The sequence below is a fragment of the Cryptomeria japonica genome, chromosome 10 (assembly GCF_030272615.1).
Source record: "Cryptomeria japonica chromosome 10, Sugi_1.0, whole genome shotgun sequence".
NCBI classification, from domain to species: domain Eukaryota; kingdom Viridiplantae; phylum Streptophyta; class Pinopsida; order Cupressales; family Cupressaceae; genus Cryptomeria; species Cryptomeria japonica.
In genome coordinates this window covers 469865502-469893320 of record NC_081414.1, presented here as the reverse complement: position 1 = coordinate 469893320, position 27819 = coordinate 469865502, and the positions used below count along the sequence as shown (strand labels likewise).

At 36.7% G+C, this 27819-nt stretch overlaps 1 protein-coding gene across 1 annotated transcript; it reads left to right on the top strand.

The window, feature by feature from the left end:
* The first annotated feature begins 180 nt into the window (after positions 1–180).
* On the top strand, positions 181–19551 carry LOC131063381 (protein CHLORORESPIRATORY REDUCTION 7, chloroplastic). Its single transcript, XM_057997183.2, has 2 exons — positions 181–310; positions 19040–19551. Exon 2 carries the CDS (start codon positions 19076–19078, stop codon positions 19331–19333), a length of 258 nt encoding a protein of 85 aa, XP_057853166.1. The 5' UTR covers positions 181–310; positions 19040–19075; the 3' UTR covers positions 19334–19551.
* Positions 19552–27819: the final 8268 nt, after the last annotated feature.

Genomic DNA, 27819 nt, shown 5'->3' with positions numbered 1-27819 from the left:
TCTAAAGTTAATGAAAGAGACTTTCCATACAAAAATATTTTGTTCAATAGCATAAGCCCATGCCCGAGGTTGATTCTTAAATTTTCAAAGATTGTTCATGGCTATCTTATTTGAATCTCTGCTAAACTTGATTTATTGAATCTTATTCATAGAATAATATTTTATGATATGTGCAGGTTTAGGAAAGTTCAACATTCCCAAGTTGATTGACTATGGGAACGTATGGTTTGGATCTACAGTACGAAATGGTCAAAATGCAGTGTTCAAATCATTAAATACATCAATATCTGAGAATCGTTTTCAAGTGAAGGTTAGCAAGCTTTTGGTTCTTTGTGTGGGTATAGTTTTTTTTGTTTTCTGCAAAGACTAGGTTACAGTTAAAAGTATAAATATATATGTTATATCATCTTCATATATTTTGGAGGGATACTGCCCGACTTGGCCTGATGGTGAAGGTGTGTGTACTCCATAGTGGATGTCAAAAATTTGAATCTGGAAGGGTATTAGTGTTGTACACCTTGTTATAAGTACAAAGGTAAATGTAAAAACAACCTTCTTGTGGAATGTTTGCATATGGGGGTTCTCATGCATCAGTGCAGGCTTGGTGGTGACCTAAAAAACTGACATTACCTAACTAACTTTATTTTCATTGTTTTGTTGTCGTGCTTGTAGCTTTAAGCTCATAATTTCTTGTTTCTTTTTGGTAGTGGAGTTTGTGTTGGACTCCCTCTTGCTACTGTTACTCGTGTACTTTTGAATTTCATCGACCAAATATAGCATTTTGTTTACATTAATATTTTCTTTCTTTTCTTTCTTTTAAAATGCATACACACAAATAGATATATGGAGTCCAGTTCTAAATAGCAAGTACAACTCATATTACTTTAATCTCAGAAATTATAAAACAGTTAACTGTATATACAACCGTAAAAGTTGTATTGTAAATTTTGCTTAGCTCATAATAGTACATAATAACAATTTAAAGCAATGTTCCACAGGGATGCATCTTCGGGCATTTGGGTGATGTCCTAGGACTTGGAGTGGGTGCCATAAAAAGCTAAAACACCACAAAATAAAAAAATCTAATGTAGAAAAAAATCTAAAACACTATAAAAAGCTAAAAGGGGGTGGATTGTCATTGAAATTTCAGTACATTGTATTTAATTTCAAAAATTTCAACCTCTTCTTGTTTGTTTAAGTTATTTTAATAGCCATGCACACACCATCCCTAAAATTCAAAAAAACTTTCATTGACCCTGAAATTGTGTTCCCACATCTCCTTGTCTCAGAAACTCAGAGAATCACTGGTTACAAGTCCATGACCTACTTATTTATCAAATCTTATCCAATATCTACCACTCCAATAAGATATTACCATCAGTCGTTTTGCATGATTTTAAACAACTCAAACTCCTGGAAATATTGTTTAAGTGAAAATCTGCTTCACTGCAGAAGTATCCACAGGGTCTGGCTTCGCCCAGTATTTAGCTGGTTCTCTAAGATGTGTCTTGATCTCTTACTGGTTTCTCCTCTAGTAACTTGGGCATCTCTGAAATATCAACAATAGTAATAGAAGTACCTTTTAAGCTGGCATCCTTCATCTTTTGTTCCCTATTGAACAAGATATAGGAAAACTGAGTAAGATACAGTGCTATTTCTCTCCTTGGTTGTGCAGAGCATCACATCCAAATTGATATCATGGGAGCCTGGAGCAGTGGCCATCTAACAGGTTCTCTTTTTCACCTTCTAGACTTCGTTTGGCTTTTCCCATGTTTGAACTTCTGTAGTTGTCTTTTCCAGTTCTTCCTTCTATGCTGAGTAATGGATTGACCCTCTTTATTTTTTTTCTTTTATTTTGTTTTTGTGGTGATCTATACATCTTGCATAATGGTTCAAATTATGCTGTTACACATGCCATGATTTTTTCAGATTATTTAGCTAGAGCTTTGGAAATGAGGTCCTGTTGTGACCATTTCACACATCGCCCCATCGCAAATGGGGACCCCCTTTTTTGCTCGCCTTTTGCTTCGTTTTTTAGGATTTTGTTAGTCAGTTAGTTGTCTGGATTTAGGGTCAAGCCTTAGGGTTTTTATTTTTGTCTTTTCAGGCCAAAATCCAGTCGTTTTTGAGAGCTTTTGAGCTTCCTTTTCTAGGATGCAAATTTTGAATGCAATGAATTCGCCAGAATGGTTTAATGTTCAATTGGAATGTTGATGCAGAGCTTAAATTTGTCTAAGTGTTGAGAGTGAAGTGTGAATTTTTGTCCGATTGAATATTTTGACTAAATTTTGACTTTTTTGATTGTTGGTCCTGGGCATTGGAAATGATTTGTTTTTGCCTTGTGAAGTGTTAAAATGTGAAAAATCATGTTATTTTGGCCTGTAGGAGCAAAATCGCTCCTGTCCCTCAGTGAAGGACGAGAGCTCATTTTCAAATATCTCACTATTCCTGCAGAGTCAAGACGAATTTCAAATTGGAAGTGATGGAGAACGGCGAGATCTTTCCATTGAATATAAATTGAAGATTTTCATGAGCACCAAAACGCCTCTAGGAGAAAAATCGCTCCTGTCCCTCAGTGAAGGACCGGAGCTACAAATCAAATTTTGCCTTGTCCTTGCAAGATTTCGTTGACTTGATGATTTGAAGAGGTCCAAAGGAAGATGCTTTACCAAATGAATATAATTTGAAGTGCTATCACAAAGGAGAATGGTCCAGAATGCAAAGTTCGCTCCTGTCCCTCTCCAAGGGACCAGGGCGAAGTACCTTATAGCTCCTGTCCCTCTCCCAAGGACCAGAGCGATGTCCTTCATTGGGCAAAATCCAGGCAAAAATCAAGACAAGTTTACGTCCAAAGGCAAGGAAGAGCGTGAGATGAACTCATTGAATACAAATTGAAGATTTTTAAACGTCCACAAGGGTCCCAAAATGCCCAGTTCGCTCCTGTCCCTCAGGAAGGGACCAGAGCGATTTTTGTTATAATTGATTTTCTTGCCAAGTTGCAAACGATATCAAGGCATGGATGAATGGAGTGGAGCATGACGAATCCGTTGAATATAAATTTGGAACCTAACAAAATGAAATGAAGGCCACAAGAGATGGATCGCTCCTGTCCCTCTCCAAGGGACCAGGGCGATACAATGGTTATATTGCCTTTTACTTAAGTTTGAAATCGATCTAAGTCAAGACGAAGGGTGGCAAGAACATCTTAAGGCATCTTCATCGAGCACAAGCACTTAAAGGTCATCACAATGAAGAAATTTGCACCCTAAGACCTAGTTCGCTCCTGTCCCTCAGGAAGGGACCAGGGCGATGTTGGATATATTGGCCATTCCATGCAAGATTTACGTAAGATCAAGGGTTTGCAAGGTCTTAGAAGGTCCATGGCATGATTAGAGGGTGATACAAAAGGATTTTGAACGTAAAATGATCATCAAATTAAACATAGAGACCATATCGCTCCTGTCCCTCTCCAAGGGACCAGGGCGATTTGCTTTGGATTCTTCGTTTTGCTCTAAGTTCATGCCAAGTCAAAGCTTCGCAAGGTTATGCAAGGTCCAAGGCGTTCTTTGAAGAGGACATGCAAGTGTTTTGAACGTCCAAACGTTGCTAATCAAGTTAAAGAGCTCATATCGCTCCTGTCCTTTGGACAAGGACCAAAGCGATCCCATCAAAAGCACTCATAATCCTTCACAGTCAAGGCAAGGCGAGGATGAACAAGGTAAAGGACGGCATTTGGAAGACATCACAACGAAGATTGAAGTTTAAAGTTGCCAAGATTAAGGAGAAAGACATGGATCGCTCCTGTCCCTCTCCAAGGGACAAGGGCGATGATCCCTCTAAATGTCCAAACACCATATGCAAACAAATGGAACGAGCATAGAAGGAACGAACAAAGATGTTATTCGCTCTACAATGAAGGATCGAAGATCAAAAATGCGAGGTCTACGTGAAAACATGGAGATTGCTCCTGTCCTTTGGACAAGGACTAGGGCGATGAACACCCAAAGGCACTTATGCGCACATGCAAGGCAATCAAATTCGAAGGACCCATCAAAATGATCGATATTGAACGTGGAAGGGAAGGAGATGAACGTTGAAAACATGACAAAATCATGGATCGCTCCTGTCCCTCTCCAAGGGACCAGGGCAATGAGGTACGTCCCTTTCGTTTTCATAATTTTGGCGCCAAATAAACATTTCAAATTTCCCTTAAATGCTAAGTTCGATAAAATCGAAAATCCTATTTAAATTAGCATTTAATATGGCGTTGATCATTTATTAATTATTTTGCCTTTATTAAAAAATCGAAATTTATAAATTAAAATGAAAGGCATTTAATTAATCATTAATTAATTAATAAAAAATCGAATTGGAGCGCTCATATATGGAGGTCGGCCTTGTTATTTAATTAAAAAATCATTTAAAAATCGTTTGAAATTGTTATATTTTACCAAGTCGGCCTTAGTAAATGGAGAGATGCAAGCGCTATATATAGGGGGGTGAAAACTATTATTTTCACATCATTATTTTATCCTTCTACATGCGAATTGAGGAAAGTGAAGATAGTGCGAAGTGTGTTTGAAGAGGTGCGAATTCCATCCAAGGTGGCGTAAGCAATCAAAGGTGGTGCGATACTTAAAGACCTTCATTTGAGCGAATTTGCTAAGAGTTGAAGACCACGTTAAGGGTGAATTTGAAGATCACATTGAAGACAAAGGAGGCGAAATTAATATCTTGAGGAGATAACGTTGAAGATCATCTATACCTCAATTTTGCCTAGGCGATCTTTTGTCTTTTTGCATTCTAGAGCTAGCTCTCTATTGAGGTATGGCGATTTGATTTCATTGTTTTATTTGTTCTTCGTCATATTTTAAGTTTTGAAATTCTGAATTTTGAATTTCAGTAAGCTCAGTCGTTTTTAGGAAATGATAACTCTAAAGTCTTATCATGAGGTTTCCTAAAAACTTTATCTCTCTAATCAACGTTATTCATTGCAAAATATGGTTCTCATAATGAAATAGTGTGTAGGTATGGCGACCCCGAAGGCGGGAGCATCCACCAGCCGCTCGGCTCTCATGAAAGAAGATCAGAAGACCGAAGAAGTGGAGACCAAGATCGTGTCGAAGTGGAGCAACATTGGAGATACAAACTTGGGGAACTTTAGCACGAAGAAGTTTCGAGAGGTCCCTTACATTGGCAAGCCATCACCTGTCGCCCGGAGAATAATAGAGAGTGGCATCATCAAGGCGGCCGGTTTTTCTCCAGCTATTCAGTGCCACGAGTTGATGATCGAGTGTGCTCGTCACTACAATCCACAGTCCAGGACAATTGTGTCCAATGAGAGAAACACTTTGGCGTACCTTTCAGAGGAAGCTATAAGTGAAGCTTTCCATCTTCCAGAGCACAGGGACATGATATATAAGAGCATTGAAGGAGCCAAATCAGTGTACGATGATGATCCAGATGCTTGCCTAAGCATAATCAACAAGAACTGGCTACTCAAGAGTCGTCCCCGTCTAAGCAAGGTACCGAACACACCGCACCGGATTGATTTCCAGGAGGAGTACAGAGATTTGATTACTATGCTCAACAGAGTTACAGGAGCACCTCATGCCTTCTATTTTGAGAAGTGGATGTTTTACTTCATCCAGGTGATTGTTCAAGGAAAGGGTACGATACATTGGGCTAGGATAATTAGCCATTGCTTAGACGTACAGTTGAGGAGACTCAGGGCTACTAAGTCCTTCCACATGAGTTCATACGTCATCTATGCTTTGATCAGGAGTGTTGAGTACGCAGGACTACCTCACAGAGGAGTGATTGGAAGAGGACCCGGTGAGGTCAGAGCTTGTGAATCCTATGCCTACTTGCATCATCCGCTAGGGAAAAACTACAAGTTAGTCAATGATACCTTCACGATGAACATCACGAGGACGTTGCAAGGAGGGATTCACAATAGATTATCTCAGGACGCCCAGGAATTCATCAAGAGGTACGGTGCTTGGTTCATTCAGTTTCCCAAGTTTACTTACATTAGAGTGCATGGATGTCCTTTACCACCATACATGTTGCCGAGATATCCGACAGACAGAATTGTGTTACTTGAAGTAACAAGGCAGTTGGCAGCATATGTGAAGGCATTCAGACACAGACATCAGAATGGAGTCCAAGTACCTATTATTTTGGGTAATTCAGTTGAGGTATGTCCTAATGTCTTAGCCATGGATGACGCAGAGAAGGAGTTAGCCTTGTATTCTTTTTCATCTTTTGCTTGGAGAGAGAGTTTTGATCCACATGGACATTTAGAGGAGACGGTTGGTAGAAGATTTAGACATGAGCATCAAATTGAAGATTTTATGATGAACCTCCTAGATGATCTTGAAGTGAAACGAAAGATACATTCTAGATTGCCTTTGGATTTCATCAGGAAATGCAGGATTTACAGAGTGGCCGATCAAGCTCAGGACAATGGCAGGCATATCCAATCTTCCTATGATAGAGAAAGCAAAACAATAAGGTTGGATTGGAATGAGCCCGAGGTCGTGGATTTAGATGCTTTGATGGCACCAGTTTTGTCTTGTACTCGCAGATGGGTAGACGTTCAGCATCAGAAGTTGAGAGAACAAGGCATAGCTATGTCTTTTACTTTGGAAGAGAAACCAGCCGAAGGTGGAGCTAGTGTGAGTGAAGGCAATCCTAATCCTAGAAATTCAGGTGAAGGTAACCTTCGATGTGCCAGTGAAGGCAATCTCCATCCGAGAGGTTCGAAGAGAAAGGAAAGGTCAGAAAAGAAAGAGTCTTTCAAGAAAAAGCAAGGTGCCAACAAAGATCAAACACCAGGTACTTCTTCTAGACCAGAGAACAGAACAACTCAAGTGGAAGAGTCCATGGAGTCTATGGTACAGAATGACAGGCAGGAGGAAGGACAGGCACAACATGTTTCATCAGATGGATCTCTCCAAGACTATGATTTAGATGAAGATAATGAGATGACATCTCCTCCCAGAGAAGAAGAAATAGTGCATAAAGAGATTCAAGTTCAAGAGACAAGATCGAATATTCCAGATTGGTTGAAGGAAAGATTAACCAAGGTGATCGTAGTAGAGGACGAGGACAGTGCAATTGATTTAGAGAGCCTTGTTGGACGTTCACATGTGATAACAGAGAAGAAGAAGGCTACAAAGATGTCCAAGATGATTCGAGATGAGATTGGATCCAGAAAACTGCAGATAGCTACACCGGCAGCAGACAAATATGAGGGTGAGATCCTAGCAGAGGATTATGATATACAGACTATTGAGTTAGGACCATCCACAGCAGAGCAGACAATGGATGATGATACCGACACATTTGAGGCATTGAAGGACAAGCTTAGAGAAGAAGTGGAAAAGAATAGAAAGCTTGAGAGAGAGGTCGGTGCATGGAGGACATATTTCAGTCACATCAATGAACCTTTGGGACGTCAGGATCCAGTTAGATCACCAGTGCAAGCATTGCCCCTTCAATCGATCAATGAAGCAGAAAGATTCAGGAACCTGGTCCAGCGTACATGTAGTTGGATGGATAGATCTCTTACAGTGGCCATAGAGTTTGTTACAAGGATGACGAAGATCATTCATCAGGCTATCCAAGTTCTTGAGATAATCCACAGATTGATGGTAACAGTAGCTGCATTTGCCCATACCAAGGACGTTATCATCCCTGTCTTGAAAGTAATAAGACATACATCCAGAAGAATTTTAGCGTAGGGGAGGATCTTGGAAGGTGATTCTCACAGTTTATTTCAGTGGTCAACCTTATTCCATATAAAGAGTGTTCTCTTCGAGGACATCAGTGTTAGATGTGGCCAACTTGAGGAAGTGATCAATCCGATCCAGGACAGAGTATTTGAGGTACTTCGTACCATTCTTGGCAGAGGGATCGAGGTCGAGATAGATGTGGATATGCAAGAATTTGAGGATAGAATCAAGATCATCTTTCGCAAGGACGCAGATGTTACAGATGAGCAGTATGATCAGATGTTTGCCACCATGCTCCTGATTGATAGAACGAAGGAACTTGAACCTACTTGGGACGCAGCTCTTCTAGATGCATTCGATCAGGTCATCCACTTAGAAGAGAGTATCAAAAATCTTCCCGAGATTCCAATCACAGAAATCGAAGGAATCGTGACAAAATTCATTGCATATGCTAAGAAAGAAAATTGGAAAGGGAATAAGATTCTAGATGAAAGGTTGTTACAGATGACATGACATCTTATTTCTCATTGGTTGATACCTCCTAGGTTTTTGTGCCGAATTTAATATTTGGCTATGTATTTAATATTTGGCTATGTATTTAATATTGTTCAGTAAAAAGGAGGTCATTTGTAACAAACCCTAATTAGGGTTTAGGTGTCATGATCTTGTCCGTTGATTTACTTTTAATCTGGACCTTTCATTGTAACTGGGGATGCTATTTATACCCCCATTTTTCATTTCATAGGAGATAATAGAGTAATAGCCAGATAATAGTCAATAGTTGATGTAAGAAAGATTAGAGTTTGAAGCAATTTTATGTTATAGCAAGATTGAGTCTTGAAGAGAGAAATTCAAGCAATTGTTGTACATGATGACTTGGAAATCAATAAAATATTGAAGTTATGGTGTTTTGTTGCAAATTTCTTGAGTTATCTTCATGGTTGTTTGATACACTTGAATCGTGCTCAATCGAAGTAGTTTGTTAATTTGAAAGACTAAGTGTGAGATTTGATATTTGGTAGGATTCGTAATCCAAACCACTAGCTTCTTGCTGATTGTAGGAACGCCTTGTGTGGTCGACTGGAGAACACTTTGAGTCCTTAATCTTCGATTATCATTGTGTCTTGGATATGTACCTTCGTAGTAGTGTCCTTGATCTTTGATGTATTGAGTATCATTTTATTACCTTAGAAGATCGCACTAATTTCAATTAAGTTGTTATCTTATGGCAAAATTGAAATTGGTTGAATCTTGCCAAGTCTCGTCCATACTAAGTCATTCATAGGGTTAGGCTAGATTAGACCTCTTTAAACCCTATCTTTTGCTATTTTTTGAAAGTTCCTTTTAGTTTAGTAAAATCTTCGAGCTTTAGAATGCGTAAGACCCCTTGGAGGAAACAGCAAATCACATCATACCACTAAAAAGCTTGTCCACACGTAGAGACCCTACTAAAAGAACCTTGGAGTCTACCTAACTGATCCTTTTTGCAGATCTTCAGCAGTTAGAGACTATTTTCTCAAGAGAGGATAAGATGCCTATTGGTATTTTATTCTGTGTATGATTGTGTATAAAATACACGTCAACAGGTCCACACCCCTTACAATCAACTTGTGGAGATACTGCTTTAACTAAAGCTCTATTAGCAGGAATACTACTGCCTTACATTCAATTTGCAGGGAGATTGCTTTTCTTACAATTCAGCTTGTAGGGATTTTGTGCTTCTCTGTATTTGCTTTTTCCTCTAGCTCCTTCTACTTGTCTTGTGTGGCTATTGCTCCTCTAGCTTTTCCTATGGGACTACTTATATGCTTTCTCCTCTCCTCTAACTCCTCCTTGATCCTCTTTTGCCCTCCTCTCATTCTTGCTCCTCCTTCCAGGATCACCACTCTTCCAGCTCCTCCTGTGGGATTACAACTTCTCCATCTCCTCCACCTCTACGCCCTCTCCTATGACACTCTTGTTCCTTCAAAACACTTCCAGCTGTGCATCTCCAACATCTACTTGTGGAGTTACTGGAACTACTCTCATTCTTCTACTCAAACTCCTTCCCCTCCTTTCATGTAGCACTCGTACTCCTCTTTTGCACCTCTAGCCACATGTGTCCACTTACCTGTATCAGGAGTACAACTTCTCCATCTCCTCTTCCATCTCTACGTCCTCTCCTATGACACTCTTGTTCCTTCAAAACACTTCCAGCTGTGCATCTCCAACATCTACTTATAGATTTACTGTACTCTCATTCTTCTACTCAAACTCCTTCCCCTCCTTTCATGCAGCACTCGTATTCCTCTTGTGCAGCTCTAGCCACATGCCTCCATCTACCTGTATCAGGAGTACTATGTTAGTTCCTCCAATGCCACTTGTGGGAATACCACTCTACCAAATGAAGTGGGGATACTGATTCAACACGTCCATTGGTGCTAAGATGTCTTTTGGGGGATTTGAAACTTGGTCTCCAACATGAGAATCAAGTGGCCCTACTACTTGACCACAACTCTATTGACATTGTTATGTACACCGTGTGAAAGTAACTAATCTTTAAGATTTATACTTGTTAACTTATCTGAAGCATTTTTTAATTTAAAATTTTCCATCTTGCACATTTCTTTCCATTGCTCTTACCTCCATGCTTCCTATAATTGTGGTGTTCCTGTAGTATGTTGATTTCTGATACTAGAAGAAGTTGCATCTCTTTTATTTCTTTCGTCATAAATTTCATTACCTTGATGAAATGTTTTAGCTGTTGTTTCCAAGTCTTCCCAAGGTAAACTTCAAAGCAATTTCCTAGTTTCAGATAACAGAGAATGTAAATTTATCTGCAACTTATTTAAACTGTGCATTACTTTCAAATTCAATATTTATCTCAGTTCTCTCATTTTACGTGTCTTGACTCTTTACCCATTTGTTCTTATATTCTTGCATTACATTGGGCAAAATAGGTCCATATGAAAACTGTCTAACCAGCTATAGGTAAGCCAACATGAATAAGGTCAACGATATGTCAATAAACATATCATATATCATTGAAATTTTCTTGACAGGTACTTGGGTAAATGTTTTATTTTCATTTATTATTTTATCTCTACTATTTTCACTACAAGTTTACAAAGAAAATTTAAACTTTCACTTTGGTATCATAACATGGCTCATTAGGTCCATACAGAGTATTTCATCAATCATGGGCTTGTGCTATATCTTTGGAAATCTCTTCTGTGTACATCAAAATGGTGTATGATTTATTAAATGTTATCAAGGTTCTTGAGCTGTAATAGTTCCCATGATAGAAAGTTATTAAAATTAGATCTCTTTAGAAAAGAACACCATGTATTATTCTCAAGTTCTCAACCATTGTTCCATAGGGATGCATTCCCCTTCAAAAATTAGAAGTTTTTGGGACATGGACATCCCCCTGCCATCCCTCCACCACCACCATCATCTCTAAGACATCTTTGAGATGTTTCCCTCTAAGAGAGGACATTTCTGATACATGCCTTCCTTGCCCCCGCCCATACCCCTCTTCCCTTCCCCCACCCCAAATGGGGATGTTTAAGGGATTTTGGGACATCTAGGGATCTCCTATGCATACCTTGATCCTAACTAAACACAGAGGTGTTCCTCATGAAAAGTGCTGAAAATGTCTTTTAAAACAAGATAAAAAAATCTTGATTCTAGTCCCTGTAGTCCTAAACCTAATGGCTAATGGGTCCCACCCACACTTGCAAGGCCTCACAGAAACATATAAAATGAAATTTCAGTGTCATTCCAAATCACAAAAAAAGTTCATTGATCGAAGCTGAAAGCAGGAAGTAGTGGCAGCAAGCCAAGAGTAAGAAAATTTTAAGAGAGAGAGAGACAGCATTAGGAGAGGGAATGTGAGATCAGCAAGAAGACTTAGAAGAGTGAAAAAAATTGCTAGATTTAACCAATCATTCAGGTCTCAAGGAAGGTAAGCATTTCTTATTTCTTCATTTCTCATTTCTGATTTTTTTTGGTTTGTGAGCTTGTAGCTTTGTTTTAAATTTTAAAATTAGAAGTCAAATTAGGATTTCATCTTGTGTATACTCTGTTTCTGCCCATCATGCAACCTGAAGTAAGAAAAATAAAGTGAAATCTTTGTTTGACCATTTACAAATTTTACTTTACAATTGTCAATTTATGACAACAGTATTTAGGTTTTTAATTAATTTTTGATTCATTTGAAAAGTTATTTTTGTAGATTATTGCATCAAAATTTGACTAAATCTTAAAAGCAATCTAAAATTTAATTGTCAAATTAGTATTTTAACTTGTGTATCCTCTATTTCTGCACTTCATGCAACCTAAAGTAAGAAAAAGAAAAAAGAAAATCTCTATCTTAATCCCTTGTATTATGTATGGTTTGAATTTTATTGTTTAAATTATAAACTTATAAATTTAATCACCATTTGTTGTAGTGTCACTATGAGTATGAGTTCTCATAGCATGAGTGGGGACGAGAGTGAGCCTCAAGATGTTGAAGTTGAAATTGAATTTGATTATGCACTTGATGATCCTAGTATAGAAGCAAAGGGGTGAAATAATTAGTTCTATTGGGAGTGCAAATATTACTTGCCCTTCCACCAAATTATGATAAGAGTCCCTTCAATCTGAAGTTCCCTTTAAGACAATTTGCAACTAAGTTACGATCAAAGATTGGGACATTTGGGGGCACTAGGTTGTGGAAGTGCCACTTTTGTAAACTTGAATTTCAAGGCAACATTACTAGAGTTAATACCCACCTCCTCCATGTTTGAGGCAAAGGTGTAGATGAGGCAAAGTTGTAGATGGAACATGATTACTTCTAGGAGGGTAGAGAAGCTTGTGGTTGCATGTAATACCTTGTGTCTCATTAACTGCAATCAACTTACATACAAAGAGAATCCAACAATTTGATGGGATGTAGAGCCAAAGGGGCCAACAAAGGTTGATGATTCTGTTACACATATATGGCTAGTTAGCATTGGTTTGAAGAAGCATGAGCTAGTGGAGTTCAACAATTCTAGTGATGAGGAGTTTGGTGAGAATTTTGGGGATCTCACTTATATTTTGAACATTGTAACCATCATTATACAATTTTGAATATGATAATAAAATATACATTTTGAATTTGACATTTTTCGTTGTCAATATTCATTATTAAAATAAATGTGTTTGCTTGTGTATTATGGCATTAGCAATAGGCTCATGTATTCACAAGATAAAAGGTAAATCTAAAGTAGCAAGATGATTTTTTTGTTGTTGCAAGGATGACCATGGGATCTAATGTCTAGAAGTAACAAGATCTTCGATGGTGGGAATGCCTTCTCAAAATAATTGAAGTGCCTTAGTTGTAGTAGTCTCCACTAGATGTACATTGAAAGTGTTGATAATGGGGGACCACCACAAATTGTGATCATTCAAGGACAACTCATTTTTTAAGCCATCACCAACTCGCTTGAAGAAGGGTTTCACAATTTGAAAGTATTTCCAAATGCTTTGAGCTAAAGCATCTTGAATCTTGGTGAATAAATTGGTGATGAGAAAAGATTGGAAATCAATGCCTTCCAATATTTTCTTACTATAAAGAGTACCTACTTCAATGCAATGTTTGAGGAAAACTTTCCAAACTTTGGAGTCATTAGTGACAAAGAATCCACTTGGCAAAGAGAGCAATGTTCTTGTAGACATCAATAGGAAGAATAATAAGCATAGGTGGCTACAAGGACTTTCATACAAATTTGAAATTTCTCATGATAGAAAGCAACTTATATATCTTGAAAGAGATCTTTTCCTCCACCCATAAAATTATTTACCACAAGGTGGTAGACATACTCTACAAGGCAAAGGGGGTGTTGGGAAACTTGAACATGTTGCCTTTATCAATCTACTTTCATGAAAATTCCTTCAATGAAGAAGGCATGGGGAAAAGGCTTTGGCTATAGCATCGAGTCTTATTCCATTATATATTGGGTCTTCAAATGAGGTAAGAGGTGTCCAAACAAGACATTACCTCTTTAAAAAAACTCATGATGCTCCACCAAAGTAAGAAAAAAATCATTTGCGAAATTCCTATTAAAAAGATTAAATAAGAGGAAAGCGAAACACCCTTAACTAGGATGTGTGAGGCTTTGTGAGCCAAAATATACCCAAAGGTGTTAGTGACAAGAACACACAATGAGGGAGTAAGAGGACAAACTTTTTTGATTAAATTTAATAAGTTGAAATACTTAGAGGCTTTGCTATTGATGGAAAGGCAAGTTGAACATTAGAAAACTATGTTTGAAGTTGAATAGATTGGTAAGAAATCCCCATAGCCCAAGGCTTTAGACATTGCTAAAAAAAACAGTCATGCGATATGATCTTAGGCCTTCTCAAAGTCTAGCTTAGGAAAAGGAATATGCTGCCTATATGCTCTAATACATTCTATCCCTTCCCAACCATTTATTTTACCAAGAATGTAGTGATTTTTAATACAACCAATTTGCTCAAGCCACAAAATGGAAGGCAAAATATAGCGTATGCAAAGAGCTCTTTGGCAAGAATAATATTTAGTAAGAGACATTCAACAAGATGATGGGATGCCAACTAGTGGTAAGCTTAATATCTCTAGCTTTGGGAACAAACTTGATATTTCCATGATTGATAATAGACTTGATGGAATGCTTGTGAATCATTTTTAAACTTGGATCAAGTGAGGTCTCATTAAATGTGATATGGCCTTGTAAACCTCCCAAGGAAATTCATCAAGACTCAAAGCCTTAACATTTGCCATCTACATTGAGAGCATCATAGGTATCCTCTAAAGCGAGTTGATGAATGCAAGTAATTTTGAGTTGTACGACTAAGTTTGGTGAGAACCAACTCTAAACATCATTGAAGTGTGCTATGCCACTTTGATGTATCTTCCTATGCTTGAAAGACCAACTTATAATGCTCCAAGAAAACTTGAGAGATCTTAGAGAACCTCCCATGCATAATCTTAACAACCTTGATTTGGGATTAAGCTTTCTAGACATAGAGTTTTGAAAAAAGTCATGTGGTTTTATCTCCAACCTTGAGCTAGTATAGGTGAGTTGGATATTAATTTGAGATCCCTTGGAACAATGATGGTCAACCATCTTGAGGGTGTGCTTGAGTTGGGCCACCCATTTGAAGTTGCATGTTAAATAGGTCCTTCTCAAGCTCACTATTGCATGGGAAACTCCTCTCCAACAACATCAACTCTCTTGCAAACTTGAGTGAATTGCCTACCAAATTGTTGGAGGAAGTTGGTGGTGTGAGCAATTGTTGATTGTCATCACCCAATCCATTGGTGGCCATCGAAGGATGTGGCTTTAGGTTTCAAACTTGCATTAGGTGGAGCGTTCCTTGATGAGTAAGGAGTGATATGTTCATTACAAATAGAGGTTTCAATTTTATAAGGTGCATTATTTGCTTGACCTTAAAAGAAATGGGATTGTAGTTAGGAAATAATGATGCACTCTCATTGATATGCCATTAGAGGTTGGCAAGATGAAACATGTCTTGCTCAAAGATCATAACATCATCAAGTGGCTTGAGCATCATGTGCTCTCCAACCCATTGACTAGACATATTTATCATGTGGATCTGATGTGGCAAGGCATCACTAAAATTTTGGGCCAAACAATCCTAATGGTTTTTAAACTAAATCCACACCTCATGTTCCCCCATGCAACTATTAGAGCTAAACCTAGAAATGCAAAAGTTGCTTAAGTCCTAGCCCCCTTGTGCATTAGGCTTTAACATGCCCATAGGTAGAACCAATTTGAGCAATCTTCAAATGGGTCTTCTCTTGGTCTAATTACCTAAATGTTGTTCATCATCATCCCCTATGTTCATATCAAATGCTGGAAGTTGTAAAAATCTAAAAATGTTATAAATTTGGTAAGGTTTATGTCATTTTCCTTAGTTTTTTGTAGACTTGTGGAGCTTTAGAGTAGTGCTAAACATGTTCTACTTGTTTGAAATCATGTCCTAATCATTGATCCCACATATATTTTGCAAAGTCTTATGAATCTCTTTTTCTCTACATTTTCTTTATTTCTTTCATTTGTATGATTTCAACAAATTTTTGGTATTTTTAAATCTCAACCTCCCATCCTTGTCCACATTCCAAAATTCTATTGTTTTGTGTCTCTTCCCCTTTTCCCTTTTGCAAAGTTGCGGAGTTCATCTAAACTTCTTGTTCCCTTCTTTGTCCCAACCTTCGATCTTTCTTTTCTCCTAATTCTTGCAACCCTTGATTCCTTGTTTCCTTTTCGCAAACTTGTGGGTTTCTAATAGACATTCTATTTTCCCTCCACCTTTGGATTTCGTCTAGTTCTACCTCCACTTCCCTTCGTTGATTCCCTATGTTTTTTCCACGTCCTTTCCAAATTCTCTTATGGAGTTCCAATGGAGTTATTTTGTCTTCCCTTCATCTCTTGATCTCGACTTTTAGTCTCTTTCCACCTACTTCATTCACTTAACCTCTCTTTTGAGGACTTATAAGGTTAATTTGAACTTCTTCTATTTCATCTTTCCACATCTGAATCTTATTTCCTTCCATCTTTTCTTGTGTTCGTTTTAATCATTTTCTTGTGGACTTTGAATTTTACATGTTTACACTTTTTTGATCTCCTTTTTCCTATTGAATTCTTGTAAAGTGTTGTAATGCTTTTGCCAAGCATTTCTTCTTATACAAATTTCATGATGACTTTTGGACTTCCAATCTTTTATTTGAACATCTCATCTTGACATTTGGTTCCACATTGTTCCCCAATATTTCTTGCTCGATATCCTTTGTGATCTTCATTTGTACATTTTAAATTATATTTAGATTTACAATTGTTTACCACACACTTAACATTTTAAATGAAAATCTAGACGATGCATAATTTATTTACTTTATTAACTTAACTACTCTTAAGGGTACAAATGCTTGAAATTCTTTGATTATAAACTATGAAGATCTATCCATCTATATGCAAGCAACTGACACATTACAAGTTAGTGATAGAAAAATTGGGTTTATCTTTGTGTCTTTAAGGCCTAGTTTGTTTTGTAAATAATTTTAGAAGAATTGATTAAAGTTAATGAATCTTTGCTATTGATTCGAAGAACTTGAAATCGTTTTCATCACAATATTCATGGGATCTTGTAGGATCACTCTCATGAGCTTTATGGAGCTCAAAGTGGAGGAGAGAGGATCCTTTTCTCATAATTGGCCCTATTCATTTAACTTTTTTGATAATAAAGTCTATTTATTAAAGATTCTTGACTCAAAGTACTTGATTGTCCCATGGGGTATTTTGATATAAGTCTTCAATTAGCTTCTTAGAAATGGTTAAATAGTAGCAATTAGGTTTAATTTTGCTCCACTTATAATTAACAACCACCAACTTTTTGTGACACCAATATCTAGGACCCAGACATTATACTTATTGAATTCTTTAAGGCATAATTAACATCCTTTTAAAGGGAAATAACACTCTTACTTTCAAACTAACTTGGATTTTACTCTAATATTTTTTCTTTTTAGTATTGCTTTCATTTGTTTTTTACTTAACCCATGATGTTTTGTATTTGTGAGCCTAATGACTTACTTTTCTACCACATCATTTGCAACAAACATGTTCTCTGCCATTTTGCTTCTCATGGTGTTGACAATTGTTTTTCCTTGTTTTTGTTTCCTCACTCTTTAGTTCCTCCTTAACCTCTTATCATTTCTTTCATTGTTAGAAGATAAAACTTTATTGGAAGAATTACTTTTTTGCTAAGCATAAAAAAAATTCACCTTAGCAGTTTAAGTCTTTCATCCAAAGGCCTTTATCTTTCAATTGTCTTTCCAACCAACTAATCTTAAGTGAGTGACACTAGTTGAATGTTTTCTTGCAATGAATCTAAATAGGTTGAATATGTAGGTTAAGGACTTTGATTTCTTATACTTTTGACAAAATCATTACATCACCTTCTTTAACTCAAGATTAAACAACTTTATTTGTATTGAATGAATTATAGTTCTAAATTGGAATCATGTGAATCCTCTAACTTGTTTAGTGCTTCTCATGGTGTTGCACCCCTATATGTGATTGAAAACTTCTCCATTAACCGAGGCCCTTATCAAAGCTAATGTTTTAGAATTTTTATACATTTGTATTTATGACTTTACCAATGGTTCAATTGGTTGTGTCTCCATCATAAATGTCAAACCACAAACCATTGTAGACCGGAGTATTATGAACTTACCTTGACCATTCTAACTATGTGTACTTCCCAATTAGAGTTGTACCAACTATTGATATGATTGAGTGAAAAGGTTTGTCAATCTTGACATTATATACTAGACCTCTCGATATACTTACCCTTTTGCTATGTGGCAATAGCTAGTTCTTTTAATATAACAATGTTACATTAAAGATACCTTGCATGTGAGAGTAGTGTGGTATATGGCACTTAGGAAATGCATGCAAATAATTCTTCTTATCAATAACATCTTAGAAGTCATTGTACATAGGCGCAACTTCCCTATACATTCAAAATTTGCTACTAGTCCAAGGGTTAGCCCACAATAACGAGTCCCACTTTTTGGTCAAATCTGGACAATGAAAACAACATTTTTCACCAGATCTTCACTTTTAGACATCTATAACAGCTAAACATGATTTGGAGGAAAAATGCTTGTGCAATTAGAAAACTAAATTTTAAAATTGAATGGAATTTTTTTTTGAAACAAATCCAAAATTATACTCATTAGAAGGAGATGCAAAATATATATTTATTAGCAAAGTATTCATTAGAATGAAATGTAAATTACATATTTATCAGCAAAGTATGCATATTCAATTCACCTTAAAAATGATTCTCATGTCATCTTTAGGATAATTGTTTAGATTCTGCAATAAAACAAATATTTATGAAATACCATAATCTAAGGTTATGTTACATAATATTATAAAAAACATGACTCAAATAAATTGTAGTTTGTATTAATTTTTCTAAAAATTAAATTTGATTAACCAAAACAAACAGTTGGCTATTTTAAATTGTCCGGCAGCTTAAATTAGCATAACCCCAAGATAGGACATTACTAGTTGTATTTTTTTCTTTCTAATTTATGCTTCTATGACATAACTTGAGAGCAAAGTGGGCCTTTCAAATCCAGTTTTGATCTTAAAAGCTAAATATAAGATGATTTAGAATACAAGCAACCTAACTTAATTGTTAAAGTGATTTTATTTGTAGCACACATATGATATATGTGGAATGTTAGGAAATAGTTGAATTGAGTTTGAATTGAATAGGTCACATATGCAACATCAAGAAGAGGACGAGGACGAATGACATTTTCTAGATCAGAAACGTATGTGTTTTTGGAACCAGCAAAAGATGAACAGTTTGTGACGTTAGATGAGCTTAAAGAGAAAATCAAAGGATGGTTGGAGAGATGGCCTAAGGACTTGGAAATGCCTATGGACCTTACCAAATTCAACAATAATCTTGAGGATGCTGTAGATCACCTTGTCAAATTTGCTTGTGAACTTGAATTAGGTGGTGGGACAGGTTCTTTACAGTGGTATGAGGTTGATCTTGAGTGAAATTGGATGAATCCACTTTTGGACCTAGGTACTAGAGACTCATTTCTTTCATTTAATCAGTAAAAAGGTTGTGTTGTATATTTCTATATTGTATGCAAATAATATGTGATAAATTGGTTGTCTATTATAGTTCAAATTAAATAAATTTTGATTTCATAATTTTATGTTTATTACAAATAAAAGTTTTCTAAAAATATCAAGAATGTTTAGTTTATTAATTTTTATGAATATCAATATAATTTCATTATATTTTAGACTATTTTAAATAGAATTATAGATCAACTCTTTAGAGGGATAGAAGGCATGTTAAGCTCATAATGGTTTACATTTATGTGGTTTCCATGACAACATCCAAACCAATAGATAATTGATATAAATTTCTTTGCACATATCAAAGTTCCATAGAATTCCTTGTATCATGAATGAGTGAAGCCTTAAAGCACCTTTATACTTTGATGGTTTCAAATTACACATGAGATTTCTTCTACTAATTTAGATAAAGATGTGGAAGTCTACAAAAATCATATAACTAAAAATGACAAATTTTATATGGACTTGGGAGAAATAAAAGAGAACAAGTTGAAGGAGAATTTTTAAAATGTTTTCATTGGTCTCATATACTCTTTCCTTCAATGTTTAATTTCTCACATTATTATGATTCAAGATTGGTTTGCAATGGTTTAATAATTATCTAATATTGTATAGCTTGAGTTAAATAATCAATTGATTACATTCCATTTTTTTTTAATTCCATTTATAAGGCAACTTCATATTCCATAGGAAGCGATTATTTAAGGCAACTTCATATTCCATAGGAAGTGATTATTTGACCATAGCATTTTATCGAAAATGGATAAAACCACAATCTTAAAGAAAAAAAGATCGAAACATTGTGCCAATAGATAATGACATACAAGAAATGAATGTAGGTTGTATAATTACTAAATTTTTTAAGTATGGTGTTGAATTTCAGTTATGTTTTAAGAATATTTCATTTCACATTTGGAGGTGGTTGTAGATGAAGAGTCTTTTTAAAGTGTTTTATAGTTGTTTCAATGAGACTAAATGATCCATTTGCTTAATGTTGAAATTATAGGGTTTTCTATTAGATAGGTTTATTAGTATTAAGGCCCACATAAAAAATAAGAAAAATTTAAATTGAATTTTTTTAGAGGAAAGTTCCTTGAAAACAAAGTTTTATAGATTTCATCTGGTTCAATATTCTTAATCTTATATATAAATATATAAACAAATAACAAAATAAGTAAATAATATATTATATACGAAATGTGATTCATATTGGTAGGTTAATATAGATTATATGATTAATAAGATTATAATGTTAGAACATACTAATGCAAGTTGCCTATCTTATATACAAATAACCACTACTAGTTTCAAATCGTTGTATTATTTACCATTATCCTCTCTAAAAGACTTGCAATTTAGTTCACATGATTTGTATAATACAGATATTGTATTGATATTGAACATATTCAATAAATACATGGATGCATATTTAGTCACCTAGAGACTAGAGGTGTTTAATATGTGAAAAATGAAACATAGACAAATATGTTGGTATATTTATGCATGCAACAATGAATGGGAGTCCATGCATGTATAGGTGTGTGGTTGCATGCATGTAGGTGCACAATTTGTGCATGTGTATGCATTATATGTGTATGTGTATGTTTATTACCAGAACCTACTACAACAAAGTGCCCCTCTTTCCCATTTCTATCTTTTGACAGAGTTTTAGTCCACAAAATATTAAAGGCATATTCATGTTTTATCTAACTAAACTATTATAAGATAAATTTTGAGTTATATAAAAAATTAGGCTATACCAAAACTAATAGATACATGCCTTAAGTATTAAGTATTTGTATTTAATTCCTTAAAGTCTTATGAAGTAATAACTAGCACTTGAAAAAATAAAAGTAATTTACATAAGATTTATTAAAATTCTATAAGAGGCTTCTTGATTTTGTCACATGTACTTGTTAGTATGTAATAAATATGAAATATAATATACAATTTAGTAAGAAAGAATGAATGAATAGGTGTTTAGTTACTTATGACGATCAAGAGAACTTTTGGTAGGACATACCTTATCAAGATGAGGGTTTATAACTCCTGGTAGTGCCTCTTAATAAATAGTTGGGCTTAATTGGGTCTCTAAAACCCCTATCATGTTTGAAAGGCTTTGATGTTGAAACACCATGAGAATATTATAGCCAATATGACTTGGATAAATATTAAGATTGATTATATAGAATTAAGCTTAATCCATCCAAGATCAATCTTAATATACATAAAGTATCTTTGCAAACCCACTTGAATTGCATTTACTTTAGTGTTGTAGAGACAAACTTTAAGAATGTCTATTACAACTTGAATTAGAAATCCACATATATTATCAAGAATAATGATTAGAACCATTAGAATTTTGATGTCACAGGCAATGAAATTCACAATAATTGTAATGCCCCGCCAAGAAACCCTAAAGGATTCAGTACAAACACTCGAAAAAGAGTGTAAACTTTTCTTTTTAAACAATACATAGCACATAAATGTAAAAGATAAACATTGCATTAGAAATTGCACAAGCGGAAGACTTAACCTTAAACTCCTAAAGGGTTTCCAATGAAGATTACTCTAGTAAACAAATTAACCAAAGGTTGATTAAACAAACTCATGATAGAATGATTACAACAAGATCATAGCAATTAAGTTTCATTAAGAGATTACGATAAGCATGATTAAATTCATACAACTGTGGCTAGTTACATAATATTTCTAAGGCTTCATACATCATAATCCATGTCGTTGCATTTAGTCAATAATTTTAATTCATATGAATACAAAATCTAAAATCTAAGTCACATCGCAATAACATTGCATTTAGGTCACAAAGTCTCATAGAAATACTTAATGATTACATCAAATTACAACTTGCCATAAAGGCATACATGAACAAATGATACAACCGACCACATAAGGTCCAAGAGATACAAATATGATCCAAGATGAAAAAGAAGATCCAAGAAGAACAAAGAGGATCCAATTGGTACAAGGAATGGAGTAAATCCAAGAGATACATCTGGAGCACCTGCGAAGCCAATCCCTCACAAGAAGGAACGAACAAAGCACTCAATGGAAAGTGACACTACCACCCGACCATGTGACCCAAAAAAGACCACCCCTCTGTGCTAGGAGGTAGTAATAAGGCCCTCAAGCAAACCACAATAAAGCATCACATGGTCTAACATGTACATCAGGTACTTGTTGGCATTATGTGAACCGGTATGTGGACATAATGACATTGTATGTTGTCATTGATGTCAATATGTTGAAGAGGTATGAACCGGCATATGTGAGAACCGATATAACACGGTGAACCGACATATGGTTATGGGAACTGACACATGGAAGCATTGTATGACTACCGGTTGGTAGTCTCAACTTCAGGGTTTCTGGTTGAAGTGCTTCAAGCCTGTATGGCTCAACCGGTGACATTGTGTGATGAGTTAGCATTGTAATGAAGAACAGATCATGTTGCCATGTTAGCCTTATGCGTGTGAAGGATCTTACATGAAGGAGATTGTTCCTATCTACCTCGGGAATGTGTGAAATCTGTAAAACGGTGATAACGTGTGATGGGTTATCAGCTGCCATGAAATCAGTGAAAATGGACGATGGAGAATGTCTTGAGATTGGATCAAGACTGTTGCAATTAATGGAGTGTTCTCAACGGTTAGGATTGAACCATTTGAATTCCTTAACCTAACAGGTTTAAGGTTTAGGGTTTATGCTACCGACCTATCTGTTTTCCTATAAGGTCGATGTTGTGTCTCTTTTTGAGGTTGTTGACAAAAATTGTGTGTGAGTATCCAAAAGAAGGGATACGTGATTCTTGCCAGACTAGAGGAGAGAAGTGATACCTGCAGAGTGTAAGTGCAGAAGGTGAAGAGGAGCTTAAGCAGATCTGCATTGGCATTGAGTGCTGTTACCAGATCATTGAAATACCTTTTGATCTTTAACCACCTCAACAGTTGGAAAATCCCCTAACAAGGTAGCCTTAACCGGCTTGCTGTAAATCCCTTAACAGGGTAACTCAAAGTTATTGAGATCTGGAAAGCTAGAGAGCTCTGGAAATCCTTTAGCTATTGAGTTCTTGAAATCTTCTAACAAGGTAACCTGTAACAAGGTTTAACCCTTAACCGTGTGATCCCTAACAGGATCGGTTCCTAATAGAACCTATTGTATCTGTCTTTAACAGGACAAGGCTCCTAACAGAGCAAACTTCCAAAGAGTTCAACAACAAGCTTGTGGGTATTCATCCCCACCGTGGTTTTTCCCAGTTGGGTTTCCACGTGAAAAATATGTGTGTCATGTGTGATGCTTTTATCTTGTGATGCTTTGTTATTATCTGTTAAGCATATGATGGTTCTGTGTTTTATGCCTGTCAATAAAACATGTTGAACTAGCTTGTGTGAAGATATGATGATAGGTTACCTGTTCATACTTAAGGGTGAAATGGTAGTGTAGTTCTGAGTTGAGTGGAAAGCTAAGTGAGCAACCGGTTTATGATTGTTTTAGTTGTTCTAGGTTTTACCGGTTGCACTGTGTTTCAAACCGGTGTCACTGTTTGCCAGTCATTTGGACTAATCCTTGTTGAACCGGTTTAGGACTGTATTTTGTTTGTACTGATTCACCCCCCCCTCTCAGTACCGGTTTGGTACTATTTGCTCATCATTGAGTTATCAATTGGTATCAGAGCGTCCTCCAGGTCCTCTGTGTTGTAAGCTTAACCGCTTGAGGTAAAGATCCCAGTTAAATGATGAAGAGGGAAGGTCCAAAGTTTAACAGGGAAAATTTCGGTATATGGAAAGACAAGATGAAGATATTCATCAGAAGCATGGGTGCTCAACACTGGAGTTATGTTGAGAATGTCTATGTTGTCCCTACCGGTACTCTCACCGATGACCAAAAGACAGAGATACAAGAAAATGGGCAAGTCATGGAAGCCCTTATTAGTAGTCTATTTGACATTGAGTTTATTGATGTTCAGGACAAGGTAAATCCCAAAGAGGTATGGGATGCTCTTGAAAATATCTATGGTGGTGATGAACATGTAAAAAAGGTTAAGGAAGAAAGCTTGAGAGGGAAGTTTGAAGATATGCGGATGGTTGAAGGTGAGACCATTCAGCAATATGGAATAAGAATCAAAATAGTTGTTGGAGAAATCAAGAGTGCAAGTGGTGAAATAGAAGATTCCACTGTGGTAAGCAAAGTCCTGAGATCCCTATTGCTGGTCTATGCAATAAGGGTTGCTGTTATTCAGGAGCTGAGATCAATAGACAAGACTAAGGTATCCTTGGACTCCATCATAGCCAAGTTGACAACCTATGAGCTAAATAGTTTTGATGGCAGTGTTCAAAAGACTGAATCAGCTTTCAAAGCCTCTGCTATACCATCCAGAAAAGGAAAAGAAGCTAGCACTAGTGGTGAACCTAGACAGAGTAGAGAAATGGACAATGAGGAGATTCTGATGGCATTTGAAGCTCTCCTTGCCAGGAAACTTCCTAAAGGAATCGGTAAATACAAAGGTAAGCTACCTTTGAAATGCTTTTCTTGTAACCGGATAGGACATATTGCTATAAACTGTCCTAATGGCGATAACAAGGACAAACCAGAAAGGTTCAGGAAATTCAAAGGAGGAAACCGGAGAAACTGTTTTGTGGTAGTTGATGAAGGTGTCACAGATGAAGAATCAACGGATGAAGAAAATGAAGATATTGTGTTGTTGCTGTCAAAGAAGATGTGTCAGACAATAAGGCTCTTGTCTCCCGGTTTGATAATTCCATTGACTGGATCATTGACAGTGGCTGTTCTCACCATATGACTGGTGATCGGAGCAAGTTTCTATCCTTGGAGGAGTATGATGGAGGTGTGGTTCACTTTGGCAATGATGCACCATGCATGGTCAAAGGCAGAGGGTCCATCTCTCTGAATGGAAATAGTAGTGCTGACAATGTGTACTGGGTTGATGGTCTCAGACACAACCTTCTGAGTGTTGCCCAGCTGAATGACAGTGGCCTCACTATGGAATTCAAGAATGGAGTTTGCAGAATCAAAGGAAAAGATGGTGAATTGGTGGCCACCGGCATGCAGACCAAAGGTAACCTATTTCATCTGAATGCAAATATAAGTACATGTCTTATGACTAAGTTTGATGATAGCTGGATATGGCATAGGAGACTTTGCCATGTAAACTTTGATAACATTGTGAAGGCTAGTAAGATCAAGGCAGTTAGAGGGTTGCCGGTGCTAAGGAAACCGGATAATACCTTGTGCAGAGAGTGTCAATTGGGGAAAATGTCTTCCTCAACCTTTAAAGGTAAATCTTTCACTGCTGACAACTTGCTTGATCTTGTGCATACTGATTTGTGTGGTCCTATGAAAACTAGAAGTGTGTAGGGTGATAGGTACTTCATGATTCTCACTGATGACTACTCAAGAATGATGTGGGTCACATTCTTGAAAGACAAGTTTGAAGCCTTTGTGAAGTTCAAAGCTTTCAGAGCATTAGTGGAGAAGGAAAGCGGTAAAAGGATCAAGTGTCTCAGAACTGATCAAGGAGGGGAATTCACTTCCGGTGAATTCAACAAGTATTGTGAAGAATTTGGCAACAAGAGGCAACTCTCTACCCCCCGGACTCCACAACAGAATGACCTAGCAGAGAGGAATAACCAGACTGTGGTTGAAGCAGCTAGAACCATGTTGATTCAAGTAAAGGTAGCTCACACCTTTTGGAGAGAAGCGGTGAGCACTGCAGTCTACACAATGAACCGGGTACTCATCAAGAAAGGTAAGGATAAAACTCCTTATGAGTACTAGACTGGTAAGACACCTATGGTTAGCTACTTTAGAGTGTTTGGTAGCAAATGTTACATCAAGAGGAGTGAACACCAGAGCAAATTTGATGCAAAATGTGATGAGGGAATATTCCTAGGATATTCCACCAAGAGTAAAGCTCTCAAGTGTTTCAACAATAGGACTCAAAGAATTATGGAAAATATCAATGTGAGAGTTGATGAAACCTCTGAGAAACCAGAGGAAACCAGCAGTGAGCAAGCTATAAATGAGTCGGTTGCAACCTTCTGGGAACCAGTTGTCAGTCAATCAAGTACCTGTAACAGTGTTCCTAAACCGGTGAATGCTGATACTGATGAAGATGAGGATGAAGAGGAAAAGCAAGAAGAACCAGTCAAGACTATTCCTCGGTATGTCAAGCTGAATCATGATCCTAAGCAAATCATAGGAGATAAGGATGTAGGAATCCTTACAAGAAGAAAGATCAGAGAAAACTCATGTATGATCTTTGAATTTGAGCCTAAATCATTCAAAGAGGCTCATAAAGATGAAGACTGTATCAAGGCAATGGAAGAGGAACTTGACTAGATAGAGAAAAATGGTACATGGCCCTTGGTACCCAGACTAGAGCATAAAAATGTCATTGGCACCAAATGGGTGTTCAGAAACAAGCTGAATGAGGATGGCACAATGATTAGGAACAAAGCCAGATTGGTGTGCAAAGGATATGCTTAAGAAGAAGGAGAAGACTATGGAGAAACTTTTGCCCCTATAGCTAGATTGGAAGGAGTTCGTATGCTTCTTGCATATGCAGCTTTTAAAGGCTTCAAAGTATATCAAATGGATGTAAAATCTGCATTCCTAAATGGTGTACTTGAAGAGGAGGTGTATATTGAGCAACCAGATGGGTTTGCCCTATCTGAAGACCACTTATGTAGGCTACATAAAGCCTTATATGGTCTAAAGCAAACACCTAGGGCATAGTATGAGCGCCTTCATTCCCATCTTGTGAATATTGGATTTGAGAGAACAAATGAAGATAGTAATATCTACTTGAAGTCTGAAGGAGATCAGATCCTGATCTGTGAGGTATTTGTTGATGACATTATCTTTGGTGGAGATGACAAGATGAGTCATGAGTTTGCTGATGAGATGAAGGAAGAGTTTGAGATGTCACTCATAGGGGAGATTAAGTTCTTCATTGGACTACAAATCCAACAGATGAAGGATGGAATCTTTATCACTCAGTCCAAGTATGTCAAAGAGGTGTTGAAGACCTTTGGCATGGAAGATAGCAAACGGGTTGGTACACCGATGGTGACCGGTTGTAAACTATCCAAAGATGATGACTCAGCATTGGTTGATGAGAAGGAATACCGATCAATGATTGGTAAATTGCATTATGTAGTGCATAGCAGACCGGATATTGCACATGCAGTTGGCATTACTGCAAGGTTCCAGAAAAGTCCAAGAGAATTCCACTTGGTTGTAGTCAAGCAGATTCTTAGGTATCTGAAGGGAACTATTGACTATGGATTGTGGTATCCATATAGCAAGGACTTCAACTTGAAAGTGTTCACAGATGTTGATTGGGCTGGTAATGT